Raw genomic sequence first — 15,936 nt, 5'->3', positions numbered from 1 at the left:
TCTAATTTACCATTGAGACGTAACACTCGAGGGCACGCACCCTGTTAGCAACTTGCAACTCAACAGTATCTGATGCAGCAGGTGAGAACTGAACACAACATAACACCTCACTGAAGACAGTTCAGTGTTTATTTACTACTAGAACCAAACAAGTGGATTTTAACTGGGAGAGACAAAGAGCTTGAAAGTGATTATTTCCTTGACTTGAAAGACATTTTCTTCACTCGCCCTTTTCTCTGACAAAGTAGAAGGTACATTTTTTTTCCAACACAGACATACAAGGCTTTATGCTACTTTTTATTATGTGTAGAGTCCATCATATTTAAAGGTGGAGTCGGCAATACACAGCCTAGGGCATGTGAATAGTCATGTAGCTACTGTGGGCCCCCTTTGTCTACATACCATTTGTTTACATACCAGTTTACAGAGTCTAGGCTGTGTATTAACTCTAGATTTATTTTCAGCGCACACACAGTACAGACAGGTTACGTATCATGATGAGATATTCACTGATTTTGACAAAAAGTGATCTTGACAACAGGCATTCTCCAGTATCACTGACTCCACCTTTAATCAGACCATGTGTTTGTAGAATCGTAAAGGTATTTCAATGAAAAAAAAAATTAAAAAAACTGCTACTCACATGCAAACTGTAGCAGAGCGTTCCGACTCAAGACGGTCCCGAAGCTGTTCTCTGCTTTACACTGGTACATCCCATAGTCACCCATCTCGCTCAAGTTGGTAATTATTAAATTCCCATCGACTAAACTGTAGCGGTAATCCGCCTCTGCGTCCAGCTCTGTCCCATTGATGAACCAGCTGAAAAACACAAGATCATATGATCAAGTTTGAATATACAGCTCTGGGAAAAATTAAGAGACCACTCCAAATGTTCAGTGTATCTTGTTTTACTCTGTAGAGGCATATGTTTGAGTAAAATAAACATTTAGATTTTATAATTTAAATTACTGACAACATTTTTACCAAATTCACAATAATAATATTGTCATTTAGAGCATTTTCTATACGTAATGTAGAGATGAAGATTGAAAGAAAATCCAGACTGGTCTCTTAATTTTTTTTCCGGGGCTGTATTTGTGAATGGATGGCAAGCTAATAAGCTAGGAAGTAAGGATTTCTCAAATCAGGAAAACAGACAATAACTGTTGGTATCAGACCTGTATGTGGGCATGGGATTGCCCCGCGCCTCACAGGGCATCATCACTTTCCTTTCATCGGAATCCAACGGAAAAATGACATCGTCTGGTTCCTGGAAGAAAACAGGCCCAAACTCTTCACTTTCTACGGGGAAAAAAAGAGAGAGAAAAAGACACATCAGACATGAGTATTATATACTACAGATAGTAGTTTGGTATTAAAACACAGCCTAGGCTCTGTAGACATTCATGTCGCTAGCTACGATTGCTAGCCTTTTTTTCTCTTTCTTTTTTACACATCTATTGTTTAGAAACCAGTTTACAGAGCCTATAAAATGTGTATTAACACCAGTACAGGTTGCATATTGTAAGGAGATAGTCACGTTTAAATAATCCCTTTTAGCATACAACTGCGGCTGCATGCTAAAAATAGTATCACTTGCAATGTAGCCACATCATGTCATAGCGCAAGTATCCCTGAAGTATAGAATTTGACATTTGGTATTTTGTTTATTTCAGTGTGCACAGGGCAATACTGCATCGAGAGCGCCATATGTTTTGTGCAAAGGAAGTGCTGCCCTATTTTTTTATTTTTTTATTCAATGCACAAATTGAAATAGAGTGTGATACAGTATCAGGATTTCAAAACATTCTTAAAATATGCTTTAATAGCAATATTTTGGCAAAACTATTATGAAAAATTAATCATACACATTTTTGCTGTCTTGGCATCTTGTGTACACATGACACACATGGAATTATATTGTGGTCAATATCCAACATCGTACATTACATTCAAAACCCCATTATGCAATAGGGCTTAATAGCAATGTTTTGATTGGAAAAAGATTAATCATACTAATACCTGGATAAACTGAGAGAGATATATTTAATTCACTGACAACATTGACCAGATCTAACAGTTGGAATTATAGCATCATTATCTTAAGAGCAAATATATCATCAATCTTTTATGATGGATAAGACGGACGGAAACAAATAAAAACACCACTGGTGTAGTCCCAAAAGTGTGACGGTTGAGAACAGATACGCAGTAGGTCAAAAGCAATCTAACAAACTGTGTGTGTGTGTGTGTGAGAGTGAGTGAGTGAGTGAGTGAGTGAGTGAGTGAGTGAGTGAGTGAGTGAGTGAGTGAGTGAGTGAGTGAGTGAGTGAGTGAGTGAGTGAGTGAGTGAGTTAGCGATTAAGTGATTGAGTGTGTTTGAGAGGGAGTTAGTGAGTGAGTGAGTGAGTGAGTGAGTAACTGCTTGAGTGGCTGAGTGACTGAGCGAGCAAGCGATCGGGTGTGTGTATGTGTTCATCCGATCTACTTTATACTTGGTGTGTGTGTGTGTTGCTGTGTACCCACAGGGCGTGCATGCCGAGTGTGAAGTTGTTTGGATGCTCGGTCTAGTCTTTCCGTGATGTTACGCTACAAGAAGTGCTAGGTGCAAATGGACCAGAATCCCAAGCAATGCCACAGGAACATTGTCTAGCCTTTGATCTCTCCTTGTGTTAACACAGAACCCATGTGCACTTAAGGTGGAAGGGTCCCTAAGGACATTCTACAATATCATAACTCCAAAGTCGAAAAGAGACAACTTTAGCTTGTATCTTGTGTACTTCAGAAGAATCTTTCATTTTCAAATAATTTAAACCCAGGGAAATATATAGTTAGTGATGTTCATGCCGTTGTTTATCATGTGGCAGCACAATAAAGCAGTACAGTATATTAATTTCCATGTGTTAAAGTTATAGCGCGTAACTTTTTCATTTAATCTGGTAATCTGGTTCATTCCTCATGGGGAAGACAAAAGTCACGCAACATATCTTTAAACAGATAGTGTTATATATTGAGCATTTGCTTTTTGAGACATTTACGTGGCGATACATTTGGTCTGGTACATACAGTACATAGCAACAAAAATCAAAAACGCAGGCTGCCAGTCTTGAGTACAGCTCACTATATTTATTAAAGCTCTGATACATTTTTTTAACAGTTGAAATGATGTAAAGTGCACTTTGGTGTTTCATTATTACCTCTTTTCTTGGGATTTCAATCAACTTATTTTTAACAAAATGAACCAAAACAATCTGACAAAAAGACAAATATAGGGAGGATAATGAGAATGAATAAGACAATTTAAATCATACTTGAAAGTAAAATAGGAAAATCAGATTTGAATTTGAATCAAACAGTATTACTAATCTTGTTTTTATAGCATATTAAATCACAACATGAAAACGATCATGCTTTTTTCCCCTAAGGGTATACACTGTATTATTGCACCACTCTTTTGTCAGCAATCCACTACTCTGCAGGGGAATACAACGCTAATGCCTTAATCAGTGGAAACAAACAAATCAATATTACGTTGCCAAACCTTGCCATGCATATAGAGCAAAGCCTGCTTATACTGTAGTGATATTAGTTCCTCTAAAATAGTACTAGATCTGTATTTTTTTGCACAGCTTTCTGCTTATTCATCCATAAATAACATTCAATACTATGAGTGCGCTCCAGCTGATTCTACAGTATTTAGCTTGTGGAGTGGGCCATGATGTATGGATTATAAAAGAAAACGGTAAGGTTTCAAGTGCTGGATTTTTAGTTTAAAGGTTCGGTGTGTAGGATGTTCTGTCATTTTTTTTAGAACGGACTTAGTATTGGTGTCCTGGGGAAATGCACCTGTAGGAAGACCAAGAAGAAGCACTATAGAGTAAATAATTAAATACATCTTCATTCTTCACCTCATCACTTGATATTATGGAAAGACTTGAGGCAGTGGTGGATGATCTTTAGTAACCAGCTTCTTGTCTTTGTAAGCCACTGTAGATTTTGTAATTATTCGAAAGGTTTCATATTTGGCATGTGAAGTTTACTTTTGCTAGTAAATACATGTATAATTGAAGCGCATTCTGCTTCCATTGGTGTTGTATAAGCATGCATGAAAATGCAATTAGTGGGTGTCCTAACGTGTACATAAAGACGACAAAAATAAAATTCATTTTCTTCTTTTAGGCGTACTAGAAGCTAAATTACTGCTGCCTATACCTGCAAAACATTATTTGTGAACATTTTACTTCATAAAGAATTTAAATAAAAAGCCAGGTTTTATAGCTTAAGGATATACTGTCTCTCTGTTTGTGTGTGTGTGTGTGTGTGTGTGTGTGTCACTGTGTTTGTGTGTGTGTGTGTGTGTATGTGTGTGTGTCACTGTGTGAAACACAAACACACACACACACAGACACTTGGATGTTGTTGTTTACATCACTCATCGCCAAGTGCCCTCGCCATCTGTCAGTCACAGTGCAAAAAAGGCAATATCCCCTTTAAGCTCTAAAGGTGCATCGGTCCCATCCACCACACATCAATTCAATCTGAGCTGAAATACTCCTGTCACCACTGACAAGCATCCCTCTCACTTCAGTCATATAGGTTTTAGTCATTTTATGGCTACTGATCATGCTGTCAACAAGTACAAAAATATATAGAGATATAGAGGTATTAGTGTCGTTCCTATTTATACGATTAAGTTTGTGGGTGTTTGCAAAGGTATAGATTTGCGTATTCAGCAGCTACTTGAGATTCATCTTAATTAAAGGTGGAGTCAGTGATTCTGGAGAACGCTTGTTGTCTAAATCACTTCGTCAAAATCAGTAAATATCTCCTCACGATCCGTATTCTGTGTGCACTGGAAAAAAAGTCCAGTGTTATTACACAGCCTAGGCTCTGTAAGTGGGCATGTTTCTTGCTATTGTGATGGACCCTCTTTGTTTACATACCCTTTGTCTGCATACCAGTTTACAGAGCCTAGGCTGCGTATCAAGACTGGATTTATTTTTCAATACACACACAGTACGGACAGGTAAGGGATCGTGAGGAGATATTCAATGATTTTGACACAATTTGATTGTTGCCGTTCTCCAGAATCGCTGACTCCTCCATAAAGCACTCCAAGGGGAAATACACACAATGATAATGAAAATGTATTAAATCATAACATGTGATAATAGCCTTCAGAATAATTCATAGAAGTGGAAGTGACCAATAGATTTATGGCCGTGTGTTTGGGTGCTTGTGTTTGGGGTATTACATCTTCTTTCATTTTGACAAAGATATCCATCATATCTCCAGCGTCGTATACTGACAGGGACAGAGAAAGAGCCGGTGTGTGTGTGTGTGTGTGAGTTTGTTTGTGTGTGTATGTGTGTGTGTGTGTGTGTGTGTGTGTGTGTGTGTGTGTGTGTGTGTGTGTGTGGATATTGCCATGATCACACTTCAATTTCAGAGAGGGCGCGACCCCGGTCCCTATAGTGATGATGGATCGGAGAGATTCATTTCCACTGACCGAATCCAAACAGGCAGGAGGCCTTTCACACATAAACACTGACCAGGGGAAGGGACCAGACTATGGGCTTTTTAGTGCATTCACAATCACAGTCATTTACCCTGCGTTCCAATACCCATACTTCCCTACTATTTAGTTTGCCAGAAAAAGATTTAGGATGTCCCAGTACATGCATGTCAATCGAAGTATGCTGAAGAGTATTTGTCTTTATTCCTGACATTTCTCGAAATAATGAAAAAAAAATCTTCGTTATCTGATTTTTTTCTCTCTCCCGTGGCCCTAATACTCTTCTGTACTTTAGTATGTAGTAAAAAGAAAAGCTATATGATTTGGAGCGCATGGTACGTTTGGGGCCGGATGAACCCAGAGTTAACCCTTGTGTGGTGTTCATATTGTTGTTACACAGCCAGTGTTCGTGGGTCTGGTAGACCCACTGCATTTTAGGAGGTTTTAATTCAACACAATCAAACATTTTATGTTAAAATACTCAACAGATGTTTACTTCATCCTATTTGCAAGAAATATAAACAGCATATATGGTTAATATTTGCCCTTTATCTTTGTTACATCCCATTTATGAATTAAAGTACCACTCGTTTTTTGTCTGTTTTTGAATAAAATGTAATAAAACAAGAAAAACAATTATAAAAAAGATATTTGGGGAATAAATTCAACAAATTCACAAATGAAGCAGGGTTTGTCACAACTTTTGATTTTGATTTATTTGAACTTAATTGGAAATTTAACCCATTCAGGTCAGTTTACACTACAAAACTAATGGGCTGGTCCTAGGGCTGGCTGCTGAAGGCTGGTCCTGTGTCTTCATTTTGGAACTAGCTGATGCTCAATCTCATTCTCTTCTTCAAAGTCACCGTCAGACTCTGAAATTTCAGAAATGTGATCGTCACTGTGATCTCATCACTGCTTTATGCAAATGATGTGGTTCTGATGACATCATCGGTCTGTGACCTTCAGCTCTCACTGGATTGGTTCACAGCTGAGTGTGAAGCGGTTGGGATGAGGATCAGTACCTCTAAATCTGAGGCCATGGTTCTCAGTAGGAAACCTATGGATTGTCTACTCCAGATATGGAATGAGTCTTTACCCCAAGTGAAGGAGTTCGAGTACCTTGGAGTCTTGTTTGCGAGGGAGGGGACAATGGAGCCTGAGTTTGGCCGGAGAATCAGAGCAGTGGGGATGGTATTACACTTGCTTTATCGCAACGTTGTGACATAAAAAGAGCTGAGTTGGAAGGCAAAGCTCTCGATCTACAGATCGATCTTGGTTCCTACTCTCACCTATGGTCATGAAGGCTGGGTCATGACCCAAAGTACTAGACCGCAGGTACAAGCGGCCGAAATGGGTTTTCTCAGGAGGGTGGCTAGCGTCTCCCTCAGAGATAGGGTGAGAAGCTCAGTCATTCGTGAGGAACTCGGGGCAGAGCCGCTACTCCTTTGCGTTGAAAGGAGCCAGTTGAGGTGGTTCGGGCATCTGGTAAGGATGCCCCCAGGGCGCCTCCCTAGGGAGGTGTTCCCGTCACATCCAGCTGGAAGGAGGCCTCGGGGAAGACCCAGGTCAGGGTGGAGAGATTATATCTCCACCCTGACCTGGGAACACCTCTGGATCCCCCAGTCCGAGCTAGTTACTGTGGCCCGGGAAGGAGAAGTTTGGGGTCCCCTGCTCAAGCTGCTGGCACCGCGACCTGACCCCTAATAAGCAGTTTATGATGAGTAATGATCATGAGAGAGTGAGTGATCCTCACATTCAGACACCTCTAACTCTACATCATCTTTAAAAGCTTCTCTCGCTTCCAAAACCTACAATTTCTACACTTGTATTAGCCCTGGGTCCTGTAGACCCGAATATCCTGAATGTAATATAAATGTGTAGGGGGGGTGTACAGTGTGTGTTGACCAAATTTATTTTCTGATATATATTCTTCACAGTAAATGAGCCAAGGCCAATGAGTCTCAGTTTGAAATCATAATAAATAGTATCAGTTTTCTTTTGATAAAAAATAAAATGGGTCCCACAGACCCGAACACCACACAATCTGTATTTCATTTTAGTCAGTGTCAAAATATTACATGTACAGGTCTTAGAAAATATGTTTTCAGCAACACTTCGAATCGGCAATAACCTTCAGAATATAGTGCTAAGAAACATTATGGAACGTTTAGTCGATGTAAATATTTTATGTTTTAGAGCCTTGAAAAAAATCCAAAACTTTTAGAACTATACTTCTCATGCGCTATGTGTTATATTCAACTTCTTTACAGTTTGTGCACCTGTGAACTTTAATAAACCGCAAGCAAAACTTTTCCCATTTTGGTTCAGACAATAGTATAAAGATTCAGTAGCAAACAAAGTGTGTCTCTCTCTCTCGCTCTCTGTCTATGTCTCTCTCTCTGTCTGTCTCTCTCTCTACCCCTCACTCCCACCTCTCTCTCTCTCTACCCTTTTCTCCCTCTCTCTCTCTGTCTCTCTCTCTCTCTCTTTCCTTCTCTCTCTCTCTTTAGCACTAGTTATTACCTTCACTGCGGTAGTCCTCCTGATAGCTGTGCAGACTGGAGAATCCTGGCCAGTCCCCGCTGTGCTGCGGTCTGCTGTGTGAGCGCAGCGCTGAAGAGCTGTCCGGTCTCATCCGTAACACGGCTGCGTAGGCCATCGGTCGGGCTGCTACCGCTAGTGCATAGTCTGGGGGAAAAGGGTGACAAAGAGACACATACAGTTAGTATAGTTATATATTCATATTGTCCTGATTGTTCTCCTTCAGTTAGTATTTGTAATATATAATGATTTTGCAATACTGTTTACAACAATAGTCATTTCAATACATCTAATTGAATTGAATTTATAGGAGTTGTCCAAGGAACTTTCAGTTTGTGTTCATTCTTGCACTCCCTTTGGACAAAAGCGGTAGTGTTCTTACTACACCAGCTGTTGTTGCTGGATGAACGTTCCCATGACAAAGGCATTAAGAAAAAGTATATAACAATAGCATTATTTACACTGAAGCTCGTGTTTGCTGTTACATGTAATGTATGATCATCAGAAGAAAAATTAGACTGTTTCAGTAATATTTCAAAGTTCCACGTAGCTTCTTTAATGTGCCAATGTATTGTCTTTTATGATACGATACATTTAACTACACACAATTAGTTATCCCACAACAGTATTTCAAGTTTCAGACAACTGTACAATAACAGCTAAAAATAAAGCTACGATTACATATATGGAACCCTTTCTGTTTGGATAAATTGTTTGGAGAAAATGCGAGAGACAAGCATTATTAAACTCAGCAAGGGTCTAATCAGAGTTCTTCAAAGTGAGTTGGAGAGTGTTTTTGCACTACATGATAAAGTGCTTTGAAACAACTGAACACAAACGGAGAAATAATTATTCGCCCTTGGGAAAATATACTGCTATCTACAAATGAAGAGCGGGCAATTTGTGTATTACATAATACGGACAGATGCCGGATATTGAAGTCCATTTGAAGTTAGAGGTATTGTAAGTTTGAAAAATAATATTTTTTTCTTTTTTTGTACAATTTTTTATTTTATTTTTCAGTATCAATGCAGTGTAGTTCTTATCATGGAAATACCATTGACAATAGGGATACAAAAAAAATACATCCGTCGCTTGAAATAAGCATTGTATCAAATTGATCGCACCATAAATTTATATAACAGATATATATTTATTCATCATAATTCTATATTCTGAATTCAGCACAGTATCTAATAAAACAAAGCAAGTGGATATAAGACTAAACAAAATAAGATAACTCAAAAATCATAAATTAATAATACTGGCCAAAAGAGATCTCTGCCATTACTGCTTATCATATTAGATAAGTAGCATCACAACTGGAGTCTATTTTTGAATGAAATTGGGCTTTGTAGGTTTGAGTAAGTGTGGTATGTGTTATATTTCATATATCTCTGACTCGTTGAAAGTTGCCATAAACTGTATTCGGGGGTGTTGGGCTTAAAATAAAAATTTAAAAATATATTCATCTTGCAAATCCACGCTTAGCCAAACAATGAATGCATAGCTTTCCACTATTTCCTTTGACAGCTTGAAAAGTTCAAAAGCATATTAATAACTTCAGGTAGTTATACTACATATCACATTAAGACTGACACACCTTTTTTTAAGACCTGTTGATTAAATGCCACCCTGGTGTAAATATAACAGTGCATTTCCTGACATCTCACATCCGCCTATATTCCTGTGCAATTATATCAAGTTTAAAGGTTCTCAACAACAATAATGTGGATTTCCAAACATCTAATTAGACTCAGAAAAAACTGATTCCATAACAGTGTTATCTCTTGAAAGAAGTTTATTTACCAGCAATTACTCTACATCTACTTTTCGCTAGCCTAATAGCATAATTGCCTAAGTCATATTTCAAGGGTTATAGAGTAGGGTAAAGTAGATTTAGAGTAGAGTAGATGTAGAATAGAGTAGATGTAGAGTAAAAGTAGAGTAGAGTAAATATGATTTAGGCAATTCTGCTATGAGGCTAACAAAATCATGTTACAGTTTTTCACAATTGTTTAAACACATTTTTTGGAACATCAGACACAATGTGCACAATCTGAAACTAATTTACCAACTGCTTAACCAATTCTGCTGAACTCTAAACACATTTCCTGCCTTAGACTCATATTCTCATTCTAAAACACACATTTTTCACAACACTACACACAATTCTCTATATATTGCACACTCTTCCTGAATTCTCTCTCTTGGTATTCACACAGAACACACTGCCAATCACATTTCTAAACTCAAAAGGCTTTTGTGCAGTTAGCTATAGAAGGGTCAGGGATGAGCTCCTGTTTGCTGTGATTTACAGTAGACTGCACATTTTGGTACAAATACAGTTTTTGCCGAATACTGTAAACACTAACAACCTCTAACTTTTGTCACCATGCCCTCAACCAAAGCACCAACCCTACAAACACGATATATGCTTTGCACTGTGTTTGAAATGCTCCAACACACTTCTTGAAAACAAATTTACAGTTTTTCACAATTGTTTAAACACATTTTTTGGAACATCAGACACAATGTGCACAATCTGTAACTAATTTACCAACTGCTTAACCAATTCTGCTGAACTCCAAACACATTTCCTGCCTTAGACTCATATTCTCATTTGAAAACACACATTTTTCACAACATTACACACAATTTTCTATATATTGCACACTCTTCCTGAATTCTCTCTCATGGTATTCACACAGAACACACTGCCAATCAAATTTTTAAACTCAAAAGGCTTTTGTGCAGTTAGCTATAGAAGGGTCAGAGATGAGCTCCTGTTTGCTGTGATTTACAGTAGATTGCACATTTCGGTACATATACAGTTTTGCCGAATACTGTAAACACTAAAAGTGACTGCTATGACCACAGCATCACAACCTCTAACTTTTGTAACTATGCCCTAAACCAAAGCTCCAACCCTACAAACACGATATATGCTTTGCGCTGTGTTTGAAATTCTCCAACATACTTCTTGAAAAAAAAAAAACTAATTGAAAACCAATCAGTCTAAACCTTAGCACTACAAATGAGCTCAGCTCCTTTTTGAGACAGTAAGAGTCAGGGGAAGAGGAGGAGAGAGAGTGACAGGAGTACAAGGACAAAGAAGGCAACAGAAGGAGACACACATACAACAGGAACACTATAGTGGACTATGTTATAGATCATGGCCTATCAATGAGGGAGCCTGGACAGAGAGTGCAGCTAAACCTGAGTCGCTCCATAATTAGGAGATTTAGACTGGATATCATGTGATCATTTCCCTGTTGCTTCTCAAAGGATGACATTGAGTGTGATGTTGATGAGGCGATGTGGCCAGACGCAAACAGGAGGCGGTATCCATAAAAGGATTCATAATCCAACCACCCAATTCCTTACAACGCTGTTTTTTTAATTCTACTGTAATTGTTTCTTAGTTTATGATGACTCACTGAATTGCTTGAACTGCAGTCCTACCTATTCATTGTGTTTGTTTGAAATGGCTAAATAAACTATTCTGCATAATGTGTGTTAGCATTTGGCAAAAACTGTAAAGTATTTGTTGTTACTGTGGGTGAAAGTGTATGAACATGCAAAGGCATAATTCTACTGATAAAGCATTCATAAAGTGTTTTGCATTTATACTATAGTGTTTTCCATTCTGCACACCAGTGTTTAATGAGTGCTAGAAATATCTAGTCAAATGATGTATGTGTTTCTCATTTGAAAAGAAAACACCATTTAGTGAAGAGTTAACACTGTTTTGAGGGTAGAGTGTGCTTTTGCAAGAGAAGTGAAGGATTTTGCATTTTGTGTTTGAGTTTTGAAATTTGGGTTTAGGATTTTGAAAAAGTGAGGTAGTCTATCAGGAAATGTGTTTAAGCAATTGTGAAAAACTGTAACTAATTGAATACCAATCAGTCTAAACCCTAGCACTACAAATAGACCCCAGGTGAGCTCAGCTCCTTTCTGAGACGGTAAGAGTCAAGGAAAGAGGAGGAGAGAGAGCGACAGGAGTACGAGGACAAAGAAGGCAACAGACGGAGACACATACAACCGGAACACTATAGTGGACCATTTTATAGATCATGGCCTATCAAAGAGGGAGCCTGGACAGAGAGTGCAGCTAAACCTGAGTCTCTCCATAATTAGGAGATTTAGACTGGATATCAGGTGATCATTTCCCTGTTGCTTCTCAAAGGGTGACATTAGCCTCGTTTGAGATGTCGCCGTCTTGCTAAGACCTGCGCAATTATGACGCTCGTCTTGCTGAGCGCACAGCATTTATGCAGCATTTTTGTTGTGCGTTCAGCAAGATGCGCGTCATAGTTGCGCAGGTCTGAGCAAGACGGCTCCAAGTCGAACGAGGCTAGTGAGTGTGATGTTGATGAGGCGATGTGGCCATATGCAAATAGGAGGCGGTATCCATAAAAGGATTCATAATCCAACCACCCAATTCCTTGCAACGCTGTTTTTTTTACCATTGTTCCCTAATTTTACTGTAATTCTTTCTTAGTTTATACTGAGACACTGAATTGCTTGAACTGCAGTCGTACCTATTCATTGTGTTAGTTTGAAATGGCAAAATAAACTATTCTGCAACATGTGTGTTAGGATTTGGCAAAAACCGTAAAGTATTTGTTGTTACTGTAGGTGAAAGTGTATGAACATGCAAAGGCATAATTCTACTGATAAAGCATTCATATAGTGTTTTGCATTTATACTATAGTGTTTTCCATTCTGCCCACCAGTGTTCAATGAGTGCAAGAAATGTCTAGTCATATGATGTATGTGTTTGTCATTTGAAAAGAAAACACCATTTAGTGAAGAGTTAACACTGTTTTGAGGGTAAAGTGTGCTTTTGCAATGGAAGTGAAGGATTTTGCATTTTGTGTTTGAGTTTTGAAATTTGTGTTAAGGATTTTGAAAAAGTGAGGTAGTCTATCGGGAAATGTGTTTAAGCAATTGTGAAAAACTGTAAATGCATGCTATATCATTATGTATTGTGCTTCATAATTCAATCAAACCGATCCAGGGCAGTGGTGCACATCTGTATAGTGAGAGACTCTCACTCCTCCGCAAAATATCCTGACATTTTTTTTTTTTTTTTTCAAATCAAAACAGAATCCACAGCTGTTACATCCTACTCAGATCAAACTGTCGGCACCGGAATGGACATTTGTCAGTTCCCATATATGAGATTTCACCGCCACACACACACATACACACACACACACACACACACACACAGCGTATCTCCCTGTCTGACAGCTGTGCGTTGACAGTTGTATAGTGTGTGTAGGAAGTTGATCCTGTTAAGAGATGACAGATGCACTGACTCCATTTACTCTAGGTTCAGAATCACTGACAGTATTTTGCTTTTTCTCACTAAGTGGCAGATGTGAACATGACATCTCTCTGCGGCAGTTGGCTTAAGACTACAGTACGTCTGTCATGTTAATACATAATAATGATAGTAAGTACAATTGTCTTCATAACTCCTCACAATGGCAATGCTATTGTGAACGTGGTTATACAGTAATACATTCAATATATACTAAACTAATGATTGACATTAATTGAGGGATATATCAGAAATAGTTTTGTGTTTGAGGAAGTGCAATTCAAAATCAAGTTGTTCGAATACTTGGAGACACCCAGCCCCTAATATAAGCAATACTGGACAAAGACAGATAAAATCTTCAAAAGGAGCAGGCGATCGATCACTCGAAAAACTGGCAATAACAGACTGGTAGTCTTTCTCATTACCTTGAGTATAAGGGCCAAAGGAGAGATAACAATGAGAGGAGGACATTTTTTTTCAGGAATGCAGTTGAAATGTCAACAATAACCTTCACACTTTAAGAGTGTGGTAGGTTGAAATCTTTGCTAGCGTCTTAAAGGTCCCATATTATGCTAAATGCACTTTTTAAATGTGTTCTAACATATCCATGGGTCCACGGTGTGCCTAGAGACTGCCAAAATATAAAACAAAATAACAATCTCTCCTGTTCTCACTCTCCCCCTTTCTGAAACCCCCACCCCTCCCCCCCAATATACTCCAGTCAGAATTTTCCCCTTTTCTGACCTCACAAACTGGAAAACCAGAAGCTTCCACTGTGCAGCCCACACCCCTATTTCTTATTGGTCCACGGCCCTGACAGACAGAGGGCGAGGCGTATCTGGCTTCGCTTCCGGACAGGGGGCGGGGGCAGCTCAAAGATTGTATATTTACGAGGGGAGCTGCAGCTCTTTTTAAAAAATAGGCCATTGTGAGATTAGCTGAACATCGGCATAGTACAATAAATTATCTGAAAGTTTTTTTCAGCAAACAATTAAAGAAAAACGTATTAGGGACCACTAAGACCATATAATATGGTGTATAATAGAACCGAAAAGTGTATAATATGGGAGCTTTAAGACAGACAGTGGGCTACAACTTCATATTTTACTGAAAGCAGACGTCCTCTAAGCTCCACTAATAACATTGCTCTCTATGTGCAGCGGGCTGTGAGACGAGAGCACAGGAACCGTCTACAAATGGAAACACCCAAGAGAAAAAAAACTATTGAATACCTTCACTCTGATACAGTGCAGTTATAATTGGAGCTTAGAGGACGTTTGGTTTCAGTAAATATGAGGTTGGAGCCCATTGTCTGCTTTTACAATAGCAAATATGCATTGTTTGTGTTTCAATAACTTTTGCTATCAAGTTATTGATCCTGGAAATTCAAATCTGTCAACATCTTCCTATTCTTGAACTCTCAAGTTAATTTTTTTAACATTGTATTTCTTCGTCATTCACACATTCATATTTAGTGTGAATGCTGGAGCATTCACACTATTGTTCTTCAAATCTTTATTATTAAACTATTTCCGTACGTTTTTTGGTTCACTTCAACTCCTTCAAATCTTCAGCTATTTCAACCATTCGAATACCAAAATGTTCAGCTCTGTAAGGACATGTTGGGTCACCTTTCAGCTTTTTCTACCTTTTAAAATAATTAAAATATTCAGCTTTTTAACAATTTTTTTTTAACATTGAAGCGGATGGGAGCAGCCTTCAAACCGCTAAAACTTCATCCGCTTTGAAATTCCTATTCAACTTTTTTAAAATCTTTAACTGTCTTTGAACAAACACAGTTTTAGTTTTAACCTTTTGTCAGCCTCTTTCTAAATTTATAATGGGATCCGGATGGGACGGAATGTTCAGAGGCAGAGTGGGGGAACCAACTGTTACAGTGTAGAACTGGTGTAAAAAAACACCAACACCTATGATATAACTGCCTCTCACTCCTACAAATTAAACCCTACATGGATAATTTTGACATCAAAATGTAGGACATATTCTGCCGGTCGCATGGATGTGTCTACTGAAGCAATCGGACCTACACAATGGGAGTTTTGGGCTTCCAAGCGAAATGGTGTCCAACCAACTGCCGCATAAACTCCCTTGTTAACTGAGACATGACAATTCTGGAGGAAGGCAGACTGTACCACACGTTTAAAATGCTCTGGTTCTCATATTCTTCACATTACAGACACAATGTTCACACTGTGTCTTCATCAGATTCTTCTGGTTCTAACATTGAATTTATTTTGTCAGTTAGACTCACGGTCCGTCAGTTAGAGGCAGTGGTTTGAGGTGAAGTTTTGGATGAAATGACCTATCTGAGGCCTCTAAAAGGTGGGATTTCTGCCTGATCACAGACCCTCAATAAGACATACACTCAGCTGGGTGACTCACTCTGCCCATTAAAGGGCAATTTCACTTTTTTAAAAAAAAATGTTAAACTTTTTTTTCTGCTTTATTAGACAGTTTGGAGAGACAAAGTTGAAATGGGGTAAACACTCTGCTCTTTGAAGACCTATTTCACACATTTAAATGT

General features: G+C 38.5%; 1 protein-coding gene across 1 annotated transcript in view; it reads right to left on the bottom strand.

The window, feature by feature from the left end:
- Positions 1–15,936, bottom strand: part of cntn5 (contactin 5) — a gene marked incomplete at both ends in the record, with an annotated part of 116,436 nt that overhangs the window by 82,068 nt on the left and 18,432 nt on the right. Inside the window, 3 exons of the mRNA XM_080024729.1 lie at positions 644–819; positions 1,179–1,302; positions 8,042–8,206. Coding sequence (XP_079880855.1) covers positions 644–819; positions 1,179–1,302; positions 8,042–8,206 — 465 coding nt within the window. The remainder of the gene's footprint in view (positions 1–643; positions 820–1,178; positions 1,303–8,041; positions 8,207–15,936) is intronic.

The sequence above is a fragment of the Ammodytes marinus genome (assembly GCF_949987685.1).
Source record: "Ammodytes marinus genome assembly, chromosome: 3".
Lineage (NCBI taxonomy): Eukaryota > Metazoa > Chordata > Actinopteri > Uranoscopiformes > Ammodytidae > Ammodytes > Ammodytes marinus.
The sequence above is the reverse complement of the archived record's forward strand: the minus strand, read 5'-3'. Positions and strand labels throughout refer to the sequence as shown.